Genomic DNA, 19,504 nt, shown 5'->3' with positions numbered 1-19,504 from the left:
AACCGGCGAAGCATTAGACACACAATCCTGACAGGCTGATGTCGTGCATATCAAACAAGAAAGAAGCAAGTTCCACTTGTCTTGACAGTTCGTGGCTGTGGATACTCCGAACAGCGATCACTTCTCAGCTGCTGGTGTCAACGTGTAGTCCGTGGAGACGTCGGTCGAGTCATGAAATCTTGGAGCCATGGCAGCTGGAAGTGGCTATCAACAAGGCGTCAACTGTCTCACCATTCCGCCCTGTGAGGTATGATATTGACGTTAGTTCCCTGCTTGAATCCATAATACGACGATGGCCTTATTCCGCAGTGGATGGATGCAGCGGGTACAGTGAATTTGCCCAAACTGCGGTGCGGAACATGTCTTATTCCGCGATGTTGCCCTGGTGTTGTGAGGTGTTGATGATTGATTGATTGCTTCGGAGTTTCTTGTTGAACACTGGAACCCTTGACGGGCTGAGACAGGGATGTTGAAGGCATTCACAATATCACACACTGTGGGGTCATAGGGCGGCGATGTCCATGTCTGCACGTGATGATCTACGAACATGTCTCAGAATAAGGTCCGACACGGGAATACCGAACAGTCGGGAATGGTACTCTGTAAAGCCGGACGTGAGGTGCGGTTTTTTTTTTGTTGTTGTTATTTTTAACGTCTACTTCCGCCTCCCGTAGGGCATGAGACGTGCCGCACCGGTGAGTCTAGCATACAAAATTAAGAGCAACGCCCTAACTGTCTACCAAAACCATTAATCCGAGGGCAAACCGAGGCCTATTGCCAGTGTAAATCATGTGTTGCCCATAGCGTAAACGCGGCCCAACACTTATAATCGAATCGCCCAGTGAGCGAGCCGCCAGTATATGACGGGACCTGTAGAACAAAGGAAAAGATGACGTGAGGTGCGGTGTTGGGATGGGTTGTTGGGTTAACATGGTCGAGTGTCTTTGAGTGCCGGTTTATTTCGAGTGATACAGCGGGAGATGATGGACGTGGTCGGTGGTTTGCCCCTAATTACCTTAGCCACAGAGGCTAAAGCAGGTTCGAGTTGTGAGTTGGACAAAAGGTGATGTAAAGGGAAAAAAAAAGGTAGTGTGTTTGCGCTGCAGATGGAAAGAGGCATGCATGCTGTAGGAGGTTGGGCAGTAACTTTCAATAACTACTTCAACGTGGGAATCACACGGCAGTATGATAGTGAGTGGTAAATAATGCGCTATCCGACCCCTCCTGCAAATGCATTGCATGACTGACGACCACAAAAAAAACACCAATCGCAAAGCATCACCATCACCATCACCATCACCGGGGGCAGTCGCCACCTACAAATCCCTCACCAAAAACCCTCCATATTGCAATTTCTGAAAAACACCCTCTCCATCATACTTCCCCGCCACCTCTTTGATCAACTCAACATTCTCCTCCCCAAACCCCCTCAACACATCCTGTCTCTTGTCGGCAAATGTCGGGCAAACGAAATCCAACAACAAGCCGCTCTCCTCCGCAGCATTCTTCACCTGCTCGTAAATACTATCCATGGCGGGTTTATGCACAGAATCATCTCCGTTCCATTGGTACTCCAAAGTGAACACATACCAGTTCTGCGACACCTCCTCTAGGCCGAGGGCGTTGTCACCTGTTCCGTTGTCTTGACCGGCACGCGCGGCGGAGGCAGTCACAGGCTGGATGGTGTAGTGCAGGTCTGTGCCATCGGCCGAAGAAGGTAGGGTTGCCGTTACGTCTTGCCAGATTTTGTGGATGGCGAGGTAGAGGTCTTGATCGACCTTGGTGGAAATGGTGAAGATGACGCGTCTAGGGAGTGGTCAGCATGTACAACAGATCAAGGAGGTTTCGAAAGAGGGAAAAAAAAAAAAAAAGAACAACTTACTTCCCCTTGGGAGGCCGATGTCCAATGGCCTGCGCCAGCGTTGAAAGCGTACCATCAGTCTTGGGCACAACCGGCGCCATCATACTCTCCAGCTTCCTGAACGGCTCAAACACCTTTGGTTCTTCCTTTGGCGTATCGGCATACAACTGTCCGATGGCGACAAAGTCCCTGTGGACATTGGTAAAGTACGCCGCCTTGGGATCATTCTCCATCTCCTTGTGCGCATCCACCGACGCCTTGATGATGTTGGCATAATCATTTGGCTTGTACAAGCTGACGATATACTGCGTCTTCAACAACGCATACGTCTGCAACTCGAACCGGGTGACGACCCCAAAGTTCGATCCGCCGCCCTTCAACGCCCGGTAGAGATCCGATCGGACATGGGCGGAGCAGTAGACCGGGGTTCCGTCTCCGAGGACGACCTCAAAACCCCGGACCTGATCACACCCCATGCCTCTCAAGTTCACAAACCCCGGCATCCCTCCTCCTAAGCAAAACCCAGCTACACCAATCTCCTGATACCGCCCACCCATCACACTTCTCCCCTTGCCTTCGAGCCAGGTATACACCTCGCCCCAGGTGTTCCCGGCGCCGATGCTTGCTATGCCGGTCTCCTCGTCAAAAGTCTTGGTATCCAGCCGGTGCAGATCAATGATTACAGCATCTTCATGAGTGCTGCTAAAACCCGGATTTGGGTTATGGCCGGTGGCGCGCACAGCAAACTTGGATTGGGTTTTGGTGATAATGGAGAGGGCGGTGCTGACTTCGGCGGGGGTCTCGGGTTGGAAATAGGCGGCGGAGCGGGTATGGCAGGTTGTTGACCTGGGAGGTGGTTAACCGGTGTTGGTGAGAAGAGGCGGAAGAAACACACATACCAGGGAGCTCTGAGAGCCAAACGTGGCCCGGAGGCATCGTCATCAAAGGTGGTGACGCGCTGTCCAAAGATGGACTTCAAGAGGTCGCGAGCAGCGGCTGCTCGTTCTAAGTCGGTCTTTGGGACGGACATTGTTGAGTTTTGGCGGAAGAATGAGTGTTTTGTGGTGGAAAGGAGGTGAGTCCTAGTAACTCGGATCAGTTTGAGAAGAGCTGACATTTTATGGATGGTCATGGTCGACGTTACATGTATGGCTTATCGAGTTTTCGGCCTCTCAAGTGAAGCAAGAGTGCGGCGCAGGGCCAGTACTAATAAGGCAGCTGGATTTGACGGCAAACACCCAACTGGTTGCCTAGTTGGAGAGAGTACTGTTGCGATTTGCAAAGCCGTCTCTTACCCGAACCTAACACGCGTCCGTTACGTGGATTTCTGGCCTCCAGTCGGCTGGGTTCATCTGCGTCACTCCATCTCAGGGACCAAAGGTGAGAATGCACCTTGTGCTACCCCAGGAGATACAGTCAGTCAGGCACCGTCGGCATCAAGCTGAATGATCAACAACATCATGTCAAGCATGGCATCAACCGTCTTGCAGTTGCAGCCCCAGGTCCCAGAGAATCATCATCATTATCACCACCCTCCGGAGTTTTGGTGTTTCACTCCACTGTATTGATCGCCGTCATTGACCCAACGCAGCCTAACAGGGGGGCCCGACTTTCAGGGCTGCAGCTTGCTATCAATCCCTGTCGAGCTGGTCACATAGTGTACCCGCTCCCTCCCCTGTCTTACACGCCACAAGGCTACTCCGGGGATTTGGTGATAGCTTCGCCCTGACTCGCCCTGGGATACACACCAAACTGAGACATTTCACGTAATGGCCCTGGATCCAAAACCCGGATCGTTGTCCGGGTAGATGATGAAGCGAGACATCTTCAACCGACTTCAGCTACAGTATCACCGTCACACTCCCTGGCGGACCCAAAAGCAGTGGGTGGGAATTAGTCCGGGTTACACAAAAACGGCCCCGTTGACAACACGGCATCGAACTCGACAAGGCGCACTGGAAAATCCATAGGTTAATCCCCAATCCACCAAACCTCGTGAGGGATGTGAATTAAGGTCGTGATCGAAACGTGTGGTTGTCTTTACAAACAAGGCGAAGCGAGTTCAGGCCAGTAAGCCTGGTGTACTAACTCCATCAGAACCATGCATTCGGGCCGTGCTAGAACCACACCGGTGCTTTTGACTTTTCCAAAGCTCCATCAACCACGAGTTGTCGTCAACCTGATGGAGCTCGGCAGAGTCGGAACTGATGACCCGGATGTTTGAGGTCAGCGGGCTCGGATGAAACAGCCGTAAGTGGCTTTCTGTTGCAACGCAAAATCGGGTACACGATGCTTTTAGAACAGTCTGTTGGCTGCTAACTCTCTGTGCAAGAAGTGGCTAACTCCGAAGACCCTCGGCGGCCATTGTTCATGGGACTGAAGCTTACGTAGAATCCTGTTTGTGTCCTAGAGTCCAGCTATGTGGTCCTCATCCATCAGCTTGTTGATCGCAGTCATGTCTTTGGTCAATTGTCACAACTGACAAGCTTGGCCTCATGAAACTTGAGGAGAACTTGACGATCATAGGACAGAACACTCCGTGGTGTGGACCGCATCTGGGACTTGTCGAAGTCTAGCACAGGGACTATCACCTTGGGTGCGAGTAAAGAACTTCCTCGTGCATCTCCTGGTTCTGGCTGGCAACCAGGAACGAGAGCCCTCGTCCATAAGGCGTGATAAAAAAGTATAATACTTCAACATCCGTCCACCTTTGCAGTTCATTCTCCATCAACAAAGACTCTATTCACAACTACCTTACTAACTCAACTACAACATCACAAATCACACATTCACAATCATGGATCCCACAAGTCTTCAAACACAAATCAACTCCCTCATCACATTCGTCTCCTCCCACTGCTCTTCAGGAAAAGGCCTAGGCACCACCTCCTCCGCCATCTACGACACCGCCTGGCTTTCCATGATCCAAAAGCCCTCCGACAACTCCAGATCATTCCTCTTCCCCCAATGCTTCACCTACGTCCTCCAACACCAGCTCCCTTCGGGTGGATGGTCCTACGCCACGCCCATTGATGCCATCCTCAACACAGCCGCCGCCCTCCTGGCTCTCAAGCGCCACTCGCTTTTCTCTTCTTCTCACCGACCCACGCAGCAAGAACCCGACTGGCCCCTCCCCTCCCGTATTGCCCATGCTTCCACCGCTCTCAAAGAAATGCTCAACAAATGGGACGTCGCATCAACAGACCAAGTCGGTTTTGAACTCCTCGTCACTCGTCTCCTCTTATTGTTGGAAGAGGCCGGCGTGCAAGGACTGTCTGACTTCCCCGGCTCTGCGGCCCTCCGAGCCTTGCATGATGCCAAACTAGCCAAACTCCCAGCCAATTACGTCTACCAAGCCCGTTCAACGCTTTATCACTCCCTTGAGGCGCTGACGGGATACATCGACTTTACGGAAGTCGGGCATCTGAAAGAGGAAAATGGGAGTATGCTTGCTTCGCCTGCGTCGACGGCTGCTTACCTTATGGGCTTGGTGGAGAAGGGCATGTGGGATGCGCAATCGGAGGAGTACCTGAGAGGGGTGGTGGAACGGGAGAGGTTTGGTGGTGAGGCGGAGGGGGAAGAGAAGGGCGATGGGGGCGTGCCATGTGCGTGGCCTACGGAGACTTTTGAGGTTACGTGGGTTGTTACTACGTTGGCGGAGGCGGGGGTTAGGTTTGACGAGGGTGGGGGAGCGGCGATTAGAGAATATTTGGAGGAGGGGTGGGTGAAGCAGGGAGGGTTATTTAGTTTTTGTGAGTTGCCCATGACCATCCTTCCTCGGTTCTTTGGGAACTGGGGATAGAGGGGTGAAAGGCCGAAAGAAGGGAAAGTGCTAACTTCATGGTTTACAGTTCCCGGCGGACTTGTCGACGCGGATGATACGGCAAGAGCCATCATGGCTTTGAGACATCTTGGTAATACCGAGGTTGGCGTCGAGTCGCTGATCAGGGCCTTTGAAGCAAAGGACCACTTCAGGACGTATGAAGGAGAAAGGAATCCGAGTATCAGCGCTAACTGCAACGTTCTGACGTGTCTATTGATGATGGATGATCCCACGATCTATGCTCAGCAGATTGTCAAGACGGCCAAGTTCCTCTGTGAGCAGGTACACACTGATAGTGTGAGGGAGAAATGGGTAAGTACTTTCCCAGCCCAGCGAGACGAAGGAGAAGCAAGCACTGACAAATGGCAGCATATTAACGAACTCTACTGGATGATGCTCCTCTCCCAGTCTTTCGCCACTCTCTTCGACACAATGGCGAGAAACCCCTCCCTCGAAGCATCCATCTTCCAACTCGCTCTAGAACTCCAGGAGCAAATCCCGATGGCCTCCCTTCATGTCCTCGCCAAAGTCCTCGGCGCACAGGGCATTGATGGGTCATGGGCAAACGGCATCGTCGAACTCACAGCCTACGGCGTTCTCACCCTTTCCTGGCTCTCCCATCTCCCCTGGATCCAACAACTCGGCCGCATGCATGGAGTCAACTTCATTACCGCTAGCATCGAAAACGGCAAGGCCTTTTTGGAAGCTCACAAGCAAGACTGGAAGAAGGGCCAATACCTCTGGATCGAAAAGGTCACCTATGCGTCGCTGGTATTGTGCGAAACGTACTGTCTAGCCGCGGCCGTCGTGCCTGTCCCAGACTTCAGTGGTTCCATCGTGGGCACCAATGGCCAACTGCTGCAGAAGACCAATGATTCCCTCTTCGTCTCCGAGGGCTTGCTCAAGGGTGTGTTAAAAGCAGGCCAGCTCATCTCCCTCACACCCCTGTTCAGGAATCTGGCACCACAGCTGTTGAGAGTCGCAGAGATGCAGGCATGCTATGCCCTTGGGTTTTTGCAGCGGAAGAGGGAAGAGCTGGGAATTTTCCCTGCAAGAGAAGGGGCGGATGAGAAGTACTTGACTTTTATCCCGCTTACATGGACGGCAAGCAATGCTTTGCGGGTGCAAGCCACTGGCAGTCATGGTCACAGCCACAGCGGAGGTCTAAGCAATTACATCCTGCAAGAGATGATGATTTTATCTTTGCTCAATTACCAAGTCGACGAATACATGGAGACAGCCGTTGAGCGGGACTTTTTGGGTTTCTACAGCGGAAGCAGGGGCAGTCTCGAAGCCGTCAGGGAAGTGATTGGGCAGGTGTTTAAGGAGTTTGATCATCCTAATGGTACTAGTACTAGTAGGAGGAGGAGTATCTGGGGAGAGGCAGATCATACGCCTACGAACCTGAAGATCATCCGGGCTACGCTGTCGAGATATGTTCGGCATATTCTGCTGCACCCGGCTGTTAAGGGGGCATCGAAGGGTGTGCAGGGCAGATTGGCAAAGGAGATGCAGACGTTCCTGCTGGCGCACGTCCAGCACGCTGCTGACAACATCCAATTCGCCGCTTCAAGCCAGGTTCAGCAGGACAACCATTCTCATGAAGAGCAGGAGATCGGTCTTCCGTCTCCCATCTCCGAGACCAACGATCCTTCCTCCCCCCAAGAGCCACCATCTAAACGCCGCCATCTTTCCACTTCTGCCTCCACCAGCACACAAGAGCAGCTCAAAACCAAAATCTTCACACCCAAAGACTCTAGAACCTTCTACTCCTGGGTCCGCACAACCTCAGCAGACCACACCTCCTGTCCCTTCTCTTTTACTTTCTACACCTGCCTGCTTTCTCACAACGCCGGTAATCATGGCAACGGTAGCAAGCCCTGGAATTTGTTTAATCGGGATGCAAAGACGAGTTATGTTGCGGAAGCAATGGTGAAAGGGTTGGCGAGTTTATGTAGGATGTATAATGATTATGGGTCGGTTGCTAGGGATGCAGGGGAGGGGAATCTGAATTCTGTTAATTTTCCTGAGTTTTACGTCTCTGGTAGGGGTGGTTCTCAAGGACTGGGAGGGAAGGAGAATGGTGGTGGAAGCTTCGGAAGTGGTGGAAGCGTTGGAGGGGGGGATATTGGGAATGCAGGGAATGCAGGGGAAGGCGAGGAAGAGAAGAAGGTGAAGGAAGAGCTGATGTGGATTGCTGAGTATGAGAGACGAGGACTGGAAAGAGCAATGGAAGAAATGAAGGCATTAGTTGGGGCAAGGGAGATGGACAAGGTGAGGTTGTTTGTTGATGTGACAGATTTGTATGGGCATATTTATGTGGTGAGGGATATTGGTGTTGGTGTTGGTGTTGGGGTGCAGAGGGGTTGATGTTCCCTTTCTCATTTCTGTGCGGGTTCTGGAAAGCATCTTGGTTCGGCATTTTCGCATTATCGTATTTTTCATATAACAGTTTCGAAAAAATAAATACTCTTAATTCGATTGCATCTATCGATCCGTGATATCTCACACCTCCAAAGGGGGGGCAAGTAAACAACTGCGTGCACCCATTCCCATTGTCGCATCCATGTTTTGGTGCTCTTGGGCAACCGCATATCAATACTTCTGCGTAGGCAAATCTTCAACGATCCGTAAGGTCACAGGGACCTTGGCGCAGTTGGCTAGCGCGCAGGTCTCATAGCTTTCTATGATCTGGTTGAAAACATCAGAGTAATCCTGAGGTCGGGAGTTCGAGCCTCCCAGGTCCCATTTCTTTTGCAATTTTTTTTGTTTTAGCTTTTTGATTGTGGGGACTTGGTTTGTTTACTTCTCCTTTTCTTGTGTGATTTTTGCATGGGAAAGAAACATCACTGTCGGACACCACCAGCATCCCGCTTCTTTTGCTGGTCTGGATGGAAACTTCGCAAGACAGTTGATGTCACACAGCATGCCACTCATTCGACGATGCAATGATAAGCGGGGTAATTCGGAGCATTCGGAGCAAATGATGCGGGGAAATCCTCGTGACAGATTCAGGACAAATGTTGGCGACGACTTGATTGATGCGATGGTTAACCACTTCCGGCATTCCTTTCCTTGTGTTCCATCGTGGATGATGACGATGAGGGGTTCTGCAGACAGAGAATGGCTGCGCCCAGAGCAGTTACGTACAAGTTCGGGTAACTCCTATCTTGGCGAGACGTTTCATCAACTTGGACGCCGAGATGATGGCGTTCATCCCGCGAGCCCCCTCAAAAGAGAAGGACAGTTCTCCAATGATATTGGTTCGCTACTTCCTTGGAAAAGATAAGATTGGATGGTAACAAGACGGGACTTTCACTTATCGGCCGTCGTGATACTTACCCCGCTGTTCCCGGTCATCAACATCATTCATAAAGCCATCGTTATTCCTAGACAAAACACTTGTTCGGACACACACCAACATCGACAGCAACCAACATGACGGCAAACAGCAAAGCAGCAACCAGCAAAGAAGAGCCCGGCCACGCGCCTTTGAGTGTAGCCAACACCGCCAGCAATGGACCACCAGACGCCCCTCCCCCAGCCTACCAATCTCACCCCCTCGGCCCTCTCAGCGCCTCCGAAATCACGCAGAGTTCCTCTCTGATCAAGACATCATGGCCCTCGGGAACAGAAATCCACTTCAAGATCATCACCCTTCTCGAGCCAGCCAAAGCCCAGCTCATGCCCTACCTCGTCGCCGAGCGAGCCGGCCAAACACCCCTAGATATTGACCGCCGGGCCTTCGTTGTGTACTCCCTCCGGGGTACCCACAACGTGCACGAAGCCGTCGTCAACTTGACCAAGAACACCATCGAAAGCAACGCCAAGCTGGGTCCTTTCCAACATGCTAACAGCGACGGGGAGGAGATCATGGCCGTTGAGAAAGCCCTTCTCGTGGACCCCAAGGTTCAAGCTGAGATCGCCAAACTGAAGCTTCCGGAAGGGACACAGATCGTTATCGACCCCTGGATCTATGGCTCCGATGGCATCAAGGACGAGTCCGGGAAATTCTACGATGACCTCCGGGTAATGCAATGTTTCCTCTATATGCGAGACCCGAATAACTCCTCCGAGGCAGATTCCTGTCACTACGCCTTCCCGCTTCCTATTTCGCCTGTCATCGACCCTGTTACTTTGGAGGTCATCCGCGTTGATATCCTCCCCACTGGACTGGACGATAAGGTCGAGCCGGTGAAACCGTGGCTGCCACGGCCACCGAATGAGTATATCCCTGAAGCGCAGGCCAGTCTTCGTACAGACCTTAAGCCTTTACAGGTTGTCCAGCCCGAAGGCGTCTCTTTCACCGTTGAGCCATTCTCCGAGATGGGTCGTCTTATTCGCTGGCAGAAGTGGGATTTCAAGGTTGGGTTCAACCAGCGCGAGGGAATGGTTTTGTATGACGTGCACTACAACAACAAGCCGCTTTTCTATCGATTGTCACTGAGTGACATGGCGATTCCCTACTCGGACCCTCGTCACCCTTTCCACCGCAAGGCGGCCTTTGATCTAGGCGATGCCGGCGCCGGGATCATGGCCAATAACCTCAAGCTTGGGTGCGACTGTTTGGGTAGTATCTACTACATCTCCGGCGTCTTGACAGACGGCAGCGGCTCGCCGGTTAACATGCCCAATGTCATCTGCGTGCACGAGCAGGACGCGGGTATTGGCTGGAAGCATACTAACTATAGGACTAACCGGGCTGTGGTGACGCGGCAGCGGGAATTGGTTCTGCAGACTATTCTGACGGTGTCGAATTACGAGTATATTCTGAGCTTTGTGTTTAACACCTCGGCTGATCTTGCGTACGAAGCTCGCGCCACGGGGATTCTGTCTACCCAGCCCGTTGACCTCGACTTGTCACACACCCCGCACCCCTACGGGACTATTGTGCATCCAGGTGTTCTAGCCGGTTATCATCAACATTTCTTTTCCCTCCGAATCGACCCTATGCTATCTACCTCCTCCGCACCTATCTTGTCTCCTTCAACAGGCCCCCGCAACGCAATCGCCTACGAAGAATGCATCCCCCTACCCTTTGACCCATCCAACCCCTCCGCCAACACGCACAACCCGCACGGAACAGGCTACACCCTCACCACAACCCCCATTACCACCACCGGCGGCTACGATTTAAGTCCATCCACCGGCCGAGTCTTCAAAATCTTGTCCCCATCCTCTCACAACCCCATCAACAACCACCCAGCAGGCTACAAGTTACACATCCCCTCGATGCAGCCGATCCTCGCCCACCCTTCCTCCTTCCACCACAAACGCGCCGAGTTTGCCGACCACAGCGTCTACGTCACGAAATACCGCGAAGGCGAGCTCTATGCAGGAGGGAAATACACCAACCAATCGCGCGGCGGCACGGGTGTGCGCAGCTGGGCGGACCGCAAAGATCAACTGGATGCTGACACGGGTGATGAGCCGGTTGTGTGGGTACAGTTTGGGCTGCAGCATGTACCAAGGACGGAAGATTTTCCGGTTATGCCGGTTGAGACGAGCAGGGTGGTGTTGAGACCAAGTAACTTTTTTGAAAAGAATCCCGCGTTGGATGTGGCTGAGAGTAGGCAGGAGGTTAATTGTAGTGTTGGGTTGAGTGAGACGCAACTGGGAGGGCAAGGGGTGGTGGAGAAGGTGAAGGAGTTGGGGGAGAGGGTGTTGGGTGTTAGTTTGGGAGGAAGTGGGAGTTCGGGGGAGGGGGATAAGTTGGGAGGGGAGGGTAGTGGGAAGGATGAGCAAGTCCTGGGTGGAGAGGGAGGGAAGTTGGCGCCTTGCTGTGGGGGACATGCTTAAGTTGAGGTGTAGTGGTTTATGGTTTGTGGTTTTTGGGAGCCAGCGGGTTGGGACCTCGGAGGTCAGGTTGTTGCTGGTCGTTTATGGCTGGACTGGAGTGTCTATGACAACAGTGTTGCACGGGGGTTTCCTCGGAAAGTTGAGAAAGTGGTTGCATGGGATTTTCCTCGGAATGTTGAGAACGTTCCTGTAGCAATGACACCTTTAGGTACCTATCAACGACCTATTGTTTCTTCAAGACACTGTCCAAGGTCCATCAACATCATTGCCTACCGTACCTAGTGTAGGTACTAACAACAACCGAGTGCCCGGTTAGAAAGTAACTCCATGACCGGGAACCTAGGTAATCATTCTGATGCATCATAAAATAACTTCCTTCCACCGCTTGCTCGGTTACTCCCATCCCAAGCCGCTGTCGGAAATACCAAGCCAGCCAGCCAAGCCACACAACTTCCGTCTGTTTGGCCTTGGGGACACGAACTTCAGACTTCAGATGGACTCCTCCGCTCATTGCCTTATGCAGGAGAAGCAGGCGACATGACATGATCTCCATTGCTTCCATCTGGATCGTACCTGACGATCTTTGACCAAGCCCAAACACCGCTAGGGGCCTGCAAAGGTGCCGTCCTTTCCGCAAGTAGAACTGCAGTAGAGATAATAGCAGAACTCGTCAGGCGATTCTAGCCCCAACTAGCTCCGGCGAGTAGAAATTTTCCTGTTGCTGACAGCTGGCTCCAACATTGCTTGGCTCCACTCTCAGAGCATGTTGATGACTGATGGCAAGATGATCGTACGAGTTCAATCCATCGTATGGTCAAGGGAAAGTAACGTCCCATGAGCCATCGGAGCAGCAGACGATAAAGGAAGATGAAGTTCATGGTCCGGGACGACCCGTGTCCCAAGAACTCGGTATCGATTCACAAATAATAACCGGCCGCGGGGATAGTGGTCATGGACCTTGCCTTTGCAAGCGAGAATGTTGGTGATGTTGGTGTCGTTGGCGACGTTGGTCTTATTAGCGAGATCAAGACCCTTGGCTTGTTGGCTCCAGGAAATGACGTTGCAACCTCCTTGCTTTTGATCGTTCTTCTTTTCTTGTCATGGTCCTTCCATCTCCCTGTTGGATTTTTTGTATATCCAACAAATGCTTCTTTACCTTCCTTGTTCTCCTCGTACATGAAAGTTGAAACCATGAGCAAGACTCTTTTCACCAGATTCTATCTGATCGCCTTCCTAATTTCCATTGACGCATTTGATAAAAGTGCTCTATATCGCCTTCGTTCTTTGCCTTTCAACCTTGCGCAAAAAATCCTAATATGCCACACAGCCCGCATCTAAACCATCGATAGAAACATCGATATTGCAACTTCACATGCCCTTCTCCTCTATCTTTGTCAGCGTCCGTCACGAGCCAAACCCACAAACCGGCGAAGAAATGCGGCAGACCATTTATCCGTGACGTGACGGGTGTCAGTGGCTTGCATATCAACAAAGACAGATGTACTGATAGGCCGGGAGTCCGAGCATTTACACCCTCATTGAGATTTTGACGTCTCTCCAACTTGCTTCAGCTTCTCCAAGCTTCTCCAAACTTGTTCGTGCATTGTTGAGCTGTTGAACTGATGACCTGATGAGCCGACGAGCTGAAGTGACCTGTCTTCACTATTGACGGTCCAAAGATCTTGGAACGAGCGTGATATGATGCACGGCTACTACGTTATCTCAGCTTAATTGGCGTTCAGTGTTCAGCGTTCGAGAACCAGAACCAGAACTCAAACCAACCACATGGTCTCCAGTCGGCTTCGGCCCGAGATATCATACCCCAAACTCTCCCCCAGTCTCTTTTCCCCAGAAGAAAATGTCTCGGACAGTGCCACCGACCTGGAGCCCCGAACCACAGAATCTTCAGTAGTACGTAAAATAGCATGTCGTGAAGTCCATGGACTGGAGTTTTGTGGAAAACGTGGGGGCCGGTGGCGGCGTGGCGGGTGCGCGGGATGGTGTCAATGACTTTCCCATTTTTAGTGTTCCATCGATCGCCGGGCAGCTATTTGCATGAAGGGCGAACGATGCATAGGTATGCAGAATTGTCGATTGAAGTTCTCAATGGGGGTTCCAGGAAAGGCATGGTGGTAACGAATGTGAAATTGGCAGCTTGGCTGGCATGGTTTTCTTTCTTGCTTTCTTCCTTCCCGGTCTGGCCGTTCTGGGCTTTCTACATAGATCGGGGATCTAGACGTCAGAGACCGGGACCAAGACAGTTCGATTTACACTAGCCCAGTGTGGCCGGTGTGGCCCGGTGTGGGTGCCTTCCATTTCCGGAAGAAGGTGAGGAAGAAATGTGGCGTTCATTACTTCAGGATGCGGTTGGTTGTGACTGAGCTCGTGAGTATCAACATTGCATGGGTGTGCTGAATGGGCCCGTGATTAATTGCCTCGATCAGCCCATTACACAGTTCGACCTTCCCGGTCGACAGTGATCAGGCGGGCCAGGGCGGGCTATTGCCAATTCCGGGGCCCTAGTAGCCTGGGAAAGCCTGGATATCGAAGCTAAAAAATGTGATACTGAGGAGCTAGACGGCCGACGGTAGGCGGCGGATGGTAGCGATATGAGGTGGATAAATACGGAAGGAAGGATTTTACGGCCGTTCAATTTGGAGAAGTCCAAATAATCCATAAAAGTCCGAATGATCCATGACGAAGACCATCGGCCAATCGTCATATAAAGATAGCGCTGGAGCAGCTCATGTCTCGTACAAAGAGCATAAGCATCCCAACTCCAAAGGCTTCAGACCGCATCACCCACCTCCATCTCCTCGATCCTCAACCGCCCCAGAGATCATCATGCCTTCTCACTCCGAACGCACCTCCTCTTTCTCCCTGAGCTTAGCCCCCGATGAGCCCTCATTGAAGAACATTGACCCTTCCTCCTCACAACCCATGGCTTCCTCTCCCATCATGCCCTCCTCCTCCGAGGACCACGGGGAAATTTGCAACTCCGCCGCCTCGTTGGATTCCCTAGTCTCAACCACCGAGTCGTCAACCTCGTCGCCCATGTCCTCTTCCCCGGTCATAGCCCCTTCCTCTCCCATTGAACCACCTTCTCCCCGGTTCCAAGCTGAACACCGCCTCAACGGCACTCAAGAGAACCAAAGGATCCTCATCCTAGGCGCAACAGGCAACCAAGGCCGAGGCTGTCTTCGGGCTCTCCTCTCCTCTCAGCATCGCGACAAGTATACAATCGGTATTGTAGTCCGGGACTTGGAGTCCGCTTCAGCCGCCGCTCTGTCAAATTCCATTATGCCCGGACAATCCCAATCTCAGTCCCTCTCCAAGTGCCTCTCCTCCCTAGACATCCATATCTTATCAGGCGACTACAGTTCTCCCTCCTCCCTTTCTGCAGCTTTCGAAATCTTCCAACCCACCACTGTTTTCTTCCCACCCGTTTTGACAGACGATTTCCGCCGAGACTTGGTCTGGTCTCAAAATGTCATCTCCGCCGCCGCACACTGCGGTAGTGTGACGAAGATGATTGCGTCAACAGCGCTGGGAGTTGATAGACGGGCGGAGTTTCCCGGCTGGGGCAAAAACGGGGAGTGGCACCCCATGTCTTCGTACTGGAACACCAAAGCTAGTATCGAAGAGCTGGTGGAAGGAGCTGAGTTTGAGAGTTGGACGATCGTAAGACCAGCATGGTTTTTGCATTCGCTGACTCAACGGATGGTTGGATGGAGCTATCTGGGATGGAAGGACACTGATGAAGTCCGGACAATCAGGACCAAGTGGAAACGAAACACAAAGGTAGCGTGGGTGGATGCGGAGGATGTAGGCGTGGTAGCTACGCGTGTTGTTGATGATGAGACACAAGGGGAGAGGAAGAAGTGGCGAAATAAGGGTGTGGACTTGGCTGTTGAAGCAATAACCGTTGGGGAGCTGGCGGAGAAGATGGGGAAGGTGTTGGGTGAAGAGGTGAGGGTTTGGTATGCGGATGAGCCTTCGACTTGGACCGACGAAGAGGAGCAGGATTGGGCAACAGGACGGACTGTGAGTGACATGGATCCAATTGCGATTAGCCAGCGGTGGGCAAATGAGTTTGATTCGAGTTATGGGGTGGCTGCGACCCGGGAATTGGGGTTGTTGGGACAGTTGACGACTGTTGATGAGTTCTTGGAGAGGAACAGGAACTTGATCTGAGAGTTGCGTCGTACACTTGTGGTTAGCAGGAAAGATACCCATGAAGAACGTGGAGTAGTACGTACCTCTTAAGATTCATCGAGCGGTCCCTTGATGGCTGTCTCTTCCCGTTTCTTTTCTGTTACTAGAGTGTCAATTTGAAGCCGGCAATGCTCTTGTCAACCCTTCACAGCCCCATATCATACCTCAACCCCATAGACCCAAACCACATCACATCACATCACCAGATATTAAACGCCGAAGAACAAAGAAACATGTTTGTTCATTGCAACCGCTGTATATGAGCTTTATCAGCGACGCTAGATAAAGGAAGCATACTGATAGCAGTAGATGCTTGTCCCCGCTACATCAGCAACGAGCAGAGGACGATGGATGCTTAAACTCATCGCGAACAGATGACAACCACACTGTCAACAAAAAAGAGCAAACCTATCCCATGCCCTAAGAACCCATTCCCTTACTCGCAAGTGCCTTGTAGCTCGGTTGCAGTCCCAAACGCCAGAAGGATAACATGAAAGAACCGCTGCTGGTACCATACCAGCCGGCATGAAGTACCCAAACCAAACCAACAAAAACAGAAAAGAAAACAAAAAACATGAAACGCCGTGGTATATATGCAATCACACTTCCAGATCTCACGGGCCATCCCACCACCGCAGTTAATTCTCCCATTGTCCGGTCGTTCCCCCGGACTCACACCATCATAACATCCCCTACCGACCCTCAGCCTCAACCGCCTCAGCGACCTGATCCCACCACCCGCCATGTGCCCCTCTATCCACATCCCCAACTCTCCCAAGCATGTCCACCAGATCTCTCACCTTATCCACAAACTCCGCCAGCCCCAAGCCCGCAAGCTTCTCTCCAGCGGTGCTAGTAGCCTTGACCTTCTCCGAAGCCGACGCACTAGCAGCTAGTCTTTGCGAGACATAGGCCCGCAACCTGCTGAGAAGAAGACGAAGGACAGGGTCGCTAGGCTCACGGTTTTCGGCAGTGATAGCAGCAGACGAGAGGACGAGCTTGGTGACAAAGGCACGCAGGTGAACCTTGGTGGCAGCGGGCATGGAGCGTCCGGCCTCAAGGGCTGTGAGGATGCCATCTACTGTTTGCTCAGAGGGGATTGGATCGGAAGAAGATTCGCTGCGCTCGAGTACGGCAAGGATACGTTGGGATTCGGTGCGCCAGGGGCCACGGACGTCGCGCTTCAGTAGGTTCTTGCACTGGAGAAGGATGGCACCTGTGGTGATGATCCTTTTGGTAACGCGTCCTGCTTCTACGACGCGCTTGTGGTCGAGCCGCAGCATTTCGGGCATTTCGTCGATGCTTGGTGGATGGGGTTGGGTGAAGAGATCCACAAGCATTTGGTTATAGATCTTGTTGCCGTTCGGACGAGAGCGAGGGATGTCAACGCCTTCAGGGTCGCGGCGGCTAACTTCACCCATCAGTTTCTCACGGGCGTTACGCCAGGCGGCTTTCGCAGCAGAAAGATCGTAGCGCCCGGCTTCGATGTCGGTGGCGAAGGCCTTGGCTTCGTAAGAGGGCGCCTGCTCGATGAGTTGCGGTGCAGCTTGTTGAAGTAGGTAGTTGGCATAATCACTCAGCATGACATCGATGAAGGCGTTCAAAGCCTCGAGACGATCGACATACGTGCCTTGTACAAGCTTCTCCTCAGCAAGGATCTTGACTTCGTCGTCCCGGACGGGGGCGCAGAGCTTGGGCAGAAGTGTCGCCATGGCTTGGAACAGCTTCTCGTACGAGAAGCTGCCCATAGCAAACTGACGCTGCGCCATTTCCGTGTCAAGAAGTTCGCCGATCAGCGTGTGCATGGGGTTTCCGGGGCGAACCAGCCTTTGGAGCTTTTCGCGGATCATATCGGCGACGCGTAGCAGCAACATGAAGTGTACTTCCTGGTTGTCTGCCTGCATCGTTGCCCGCATCTCTTGGAAGAGGGGTGCGAGCAGATGAGCTTGTTGCTCGTGGTATTCGCTAGGCTCGGTACGGAAGTCTCTGTTGATGGCCAGCTCATGAACAACCACCCTGTTTTCTGGCAAGAGGCTCTTGGTGTGTGGTAGTACGACGCTGATCTTGAAGGTCTCGCCTTTCCTGGCGGGAGTTGACGGAGGCGTGGGAGTCTGTGTCTGTTGACCCTGGTTGCTGTCGTCGCCGAGCACGCCCATGGCTGTCTCTGATTCTGACTGGTCTGCCACACGGGGCTTCATATCACCGCGAGGCTTCTTGACTCTAGCCTTGCGAGCCGCCCTGACGGCTTCAGTTACCAGCTGCTTGCCACGAGTGGGCCCAGCGAGCTTTTTGATCCTGACCAACAGCAGTAGCTGGTTGTCCCGGATGCTTTCCCGGTACACCTGATCAACGGACCCGTCTGTGCTGTCCTTGACGGACTCCCAGATGGCATCGAGCTCGACGAACTGCATGACCATGAGCTCAACCAGGGAGCTGGAGTCGCGAGCCTTCCATGCAATGAAAGCATTGTAGAAGGTAGCGTACACCTCAGGGAACGACTCCAACAGTGCTGGCGGCGGAGTATAGTTATTAAACGCGGTCAGTCGCCCTAGAATGTTCTCAAACGAGATTAGTAGGTCACCAGCTTTGCCAACGAGTTCCTGCAACTGAGGGTTAGCCAGATCATCACGAGGGATTGGTTTCGCCAGGGCGGACCCAACCTGCTCTGGTTCTCCGGTACCCTCCTTATTGCTAAGCACCTGGGATGGGTGACCGAGAATGAGGAATGCGCTCAGAAAAGAGCGGACCGCCGTCATCTCTTCCACCGACCCAGGCGCACCCTCATTGAGCCCACAGATCCGAAGAACTCGAGACGTCGCCACCAAGACGTTCTCCTGTGACAGCAAGCTGGTAACCGTATCGAACGACGTCTCCCTGACCACATCGATGGTCAAGCCTAGCGCGGCGAAGTCGGCTACAGCGCGTTTGCGACTCATGGATTTCCACCACCACTGGATCCTACCGGCGGCAGCATCGGGCCTGATAGGACTCGACTCGCGCTCCTTGACTTCCTTGACCTCGGGCATAACCTCGACCAAAGTGGGCTTTCTCGTGACAATGCTTTGACCGCGCTCCCTGCACTTAACTTTGGCTGCGTTGCGGTTGCGAAGTTCTTCCCTTCTCCTTTCGGCTTCGGCAAGACGCTCCTCCATCTGAATCTTGAGTTTCTTGTTCTCCTGCTCGCGCTTCTCCTTCATCGTCTCTGCAATCTGTTTGGCCCTCTTGACCTCTTCAGCACAGGCAGCGGCGATTTCGGCTAGGTTGCGCTCGCGGGCCATGGCGGCGGCAATGGCTCTCTCTTCGCTCTGTGTAATGTCCTTGACGGCAGCCTTAGCCTTGGCGGCTCGAATGCGAACTTTCTCAGCATGGGCGGCGCGGTCAGCCAGTCGCGCCTTACGGTCCTCGAGGATAGAGGCGCGGCGCAAGTGTTGGGCGACATATTTGCTCTGAGGACCGATGTCGCGACCACAGCCATGGGAAGAGCGGGAATGGGCGGACGAGATGCTGTTGCGACGAGACGAAGCTGCACTATCCTTGCGGCGGGTCTGGTTCGTGGGCTGGATGAAGAGGCGGGCGGCAATGTGCGGGGGCGGTGTGACGGTAGCGGGATCAACGTCGCCGTCAACCTGGTGGCTCACTATCTGCTCTTCAGGAGGCGGGAGAGAAAGATCGGTGTTCGGGTCGGGTGTAGTTGGCGATGGGGGCCCGATGGATTCTTCGAGGTTCCGAGCGGGCTCGGTCAAGCTATCTGACGGTCGGCGCATTGTGTATCGGTAATGTCGGGGGTATCAGCAAAAAAACGCGAT

General features: G+C 52.9%; 5 protein-coding genes and 1 non-coding gene across 6 annotated transcripts; 4 read left to right on the top strand and 2 right to left on the bottom strand.

Moving 5' to 3' along the window:
* Positions 1 to 1,185: 1,185 nt before the first annotated feature.
* Positions 1,186 to 3,018, bottom strand: SMAC4_08600 (uncharacterized protein). Its single transcript, XM_003345602.3, has 3 exons — positions 2,761 to 3,018; positions 1,883 to 2,707; positions 1,186 to 1,806 (listed from the first exon to the last, which is right to left on the bottom strand). The coding sequence occupies exons 1-3, from the start codon at positions 2,991 to 2,993 to the stop codon at positions 1,317 to 1,319; spliced, it is 1,548 nt and encodes a 515-aa protein (XP_003345650.2). The 5' UTR covers positions 2,994 to 3,018; the 3' UTR covers positions 1,186 to 1,316.
* Positions 3,019 to 4,658: 1,640 nt separating this feature from the next.
* On the top strand, positions 4,659 to 8,054 carry SMAC4_08599 (uncharacterized protein; the record flags this gene model as incomplete). Its single annotated transcript, XM_003345601.1, has 3 exons — positions 4,659 to 5,613; positions 5,713 to 5,996; positions 6,054 to 8,054. The coding sequence occupies 3 exons, from the start codon at positions 4,659 to 4,661 to the stop codon at positions 8,052 to 8,054; spliced, it is 3,240 nt and encodes a 1,079-aa protein (XP_003345649.1).
* Positions 8,055 to 8,325: 271 nt separating this feature from the next.
* SMAC4_13897 lies at positions 8,326 to 8,432 on the top strand. The gene is made up of 2 exons: positions 8,326 to 8,363; positions 8,397 to 8,432. It is a non-coding gene; the product is annotated as a tRNA-Met (tRNA).
* A 665-nt stretch (positions 8,433 to 9,097) lies between these two features.
* Positions 9,098 to 11,709, top strand: SMAC4_08598 (uncharacterized protein). Its single transcript, XM_003345600.2, has one exon. The coding sequence runs from the start codon at positions 9,123 to 9,125 to the stop codon at positions 11,481 to 11,483; it is 2,361 nt and encodes a 786-aa protein (XP_003345648.1). The 5' UTR covers positions 9,098 to 9,122; the 3' UTR covers positions 11,484 to 11,709.
* A 2,368-nt stretch (positions 11,710 to 14,077) lies between these two features.
* SMAC4_08597 (uncharacterized protein) lies at positions 14,078 to 15,877 on the top strand. The gene has a single exon (XM_003345599.2). The coding sequence runs from the start codon at positions 14,178 to 14,180 to the stop codon at positions 15,675 to 15,677; it is 1,500 nt and encodes a 499-aa protein (XP_003345647.2). The 5' UTR covers positions 14,078 to 14,177; the 3' UTR covers positions 15,678 to 15,877.
* A 48-nt stretch (positions 15,878 to 15,925) lies between these two features.
* SMAC4_08596 (uncharacterized protein) lies at positions 15,926 to 19,462 on the bottom strand (the record flags this gene model as incomplete). Its single annotated transcript, XM_003345598.2, has 1 exon — positions 15,926 to 19,462. The coding sequence occupies one exon, from the start codon at positions 19,460 to 19,462 to the stop codon at positions 16,391 to 16,393; it is 3,072 nt and encodes a 1,023-aa protein (XP_003345646.1). The 3' UTR covers positions 15,926 to 16,390.
* Positions 19,463 to 19,504: the final 42 nt, after the last annotated feature.

This window comes from Sordaria macrospora, chromosome 6, assembly GCF_033870435.1.
Source record: "Sordaria macrospora chromosome 6, complete sequence".
In the NCBI taxonomy this organism is placed as follows: domain Eukaryota; kingdom Fungi; phylum Ascomycota; class Sordariomycetes; order Sordariales; family Sordariaceae; genus Sordaria; species Sordaria macrospora.
The sequence above is the reverse complement of the archived record's forward strand: the minus strand, read 5'-3'. Positions and strand labels throughout refer to the sequence as shown.

Coding starts and splice junctions, on each gene's coding strand:
- SMAC4_08600 (XM_003345602.3), bottom strand. CDS start 2,993: ATGACCATCCATAAAATGTCAGCTCTTCTCAAACTGATCCGAGTTACT. Junction 2,708..2,760: donor TTGGCTCTCAGAGCTCCCTG/GTATGTGTGTTT, acceptor ACCACCTCCCAG/GTCAACAACCTGCCATACCC. Junction 1,807..1,882: donor CATCGGCCTCCCAAGGGGAA/GTAAGTTGTTCT, acceptor ACCACTCCCTAG/ACGCGTCATCTTCACCATTT.
- SMAC4_08598 (XM_003345600.2), top strand. CDS start 9,123: ATGACGGCAAACAGCAAAGCAGCAACCAGCAAAGAAGAGCCCGGCCAC.
- SMAC4_08597 (XM_003345599.2), top strand. CDS start 14,178: ATGACGAAGACCATCGGCCAATCGTCATATAAAGATAGCGCTGGAGCA.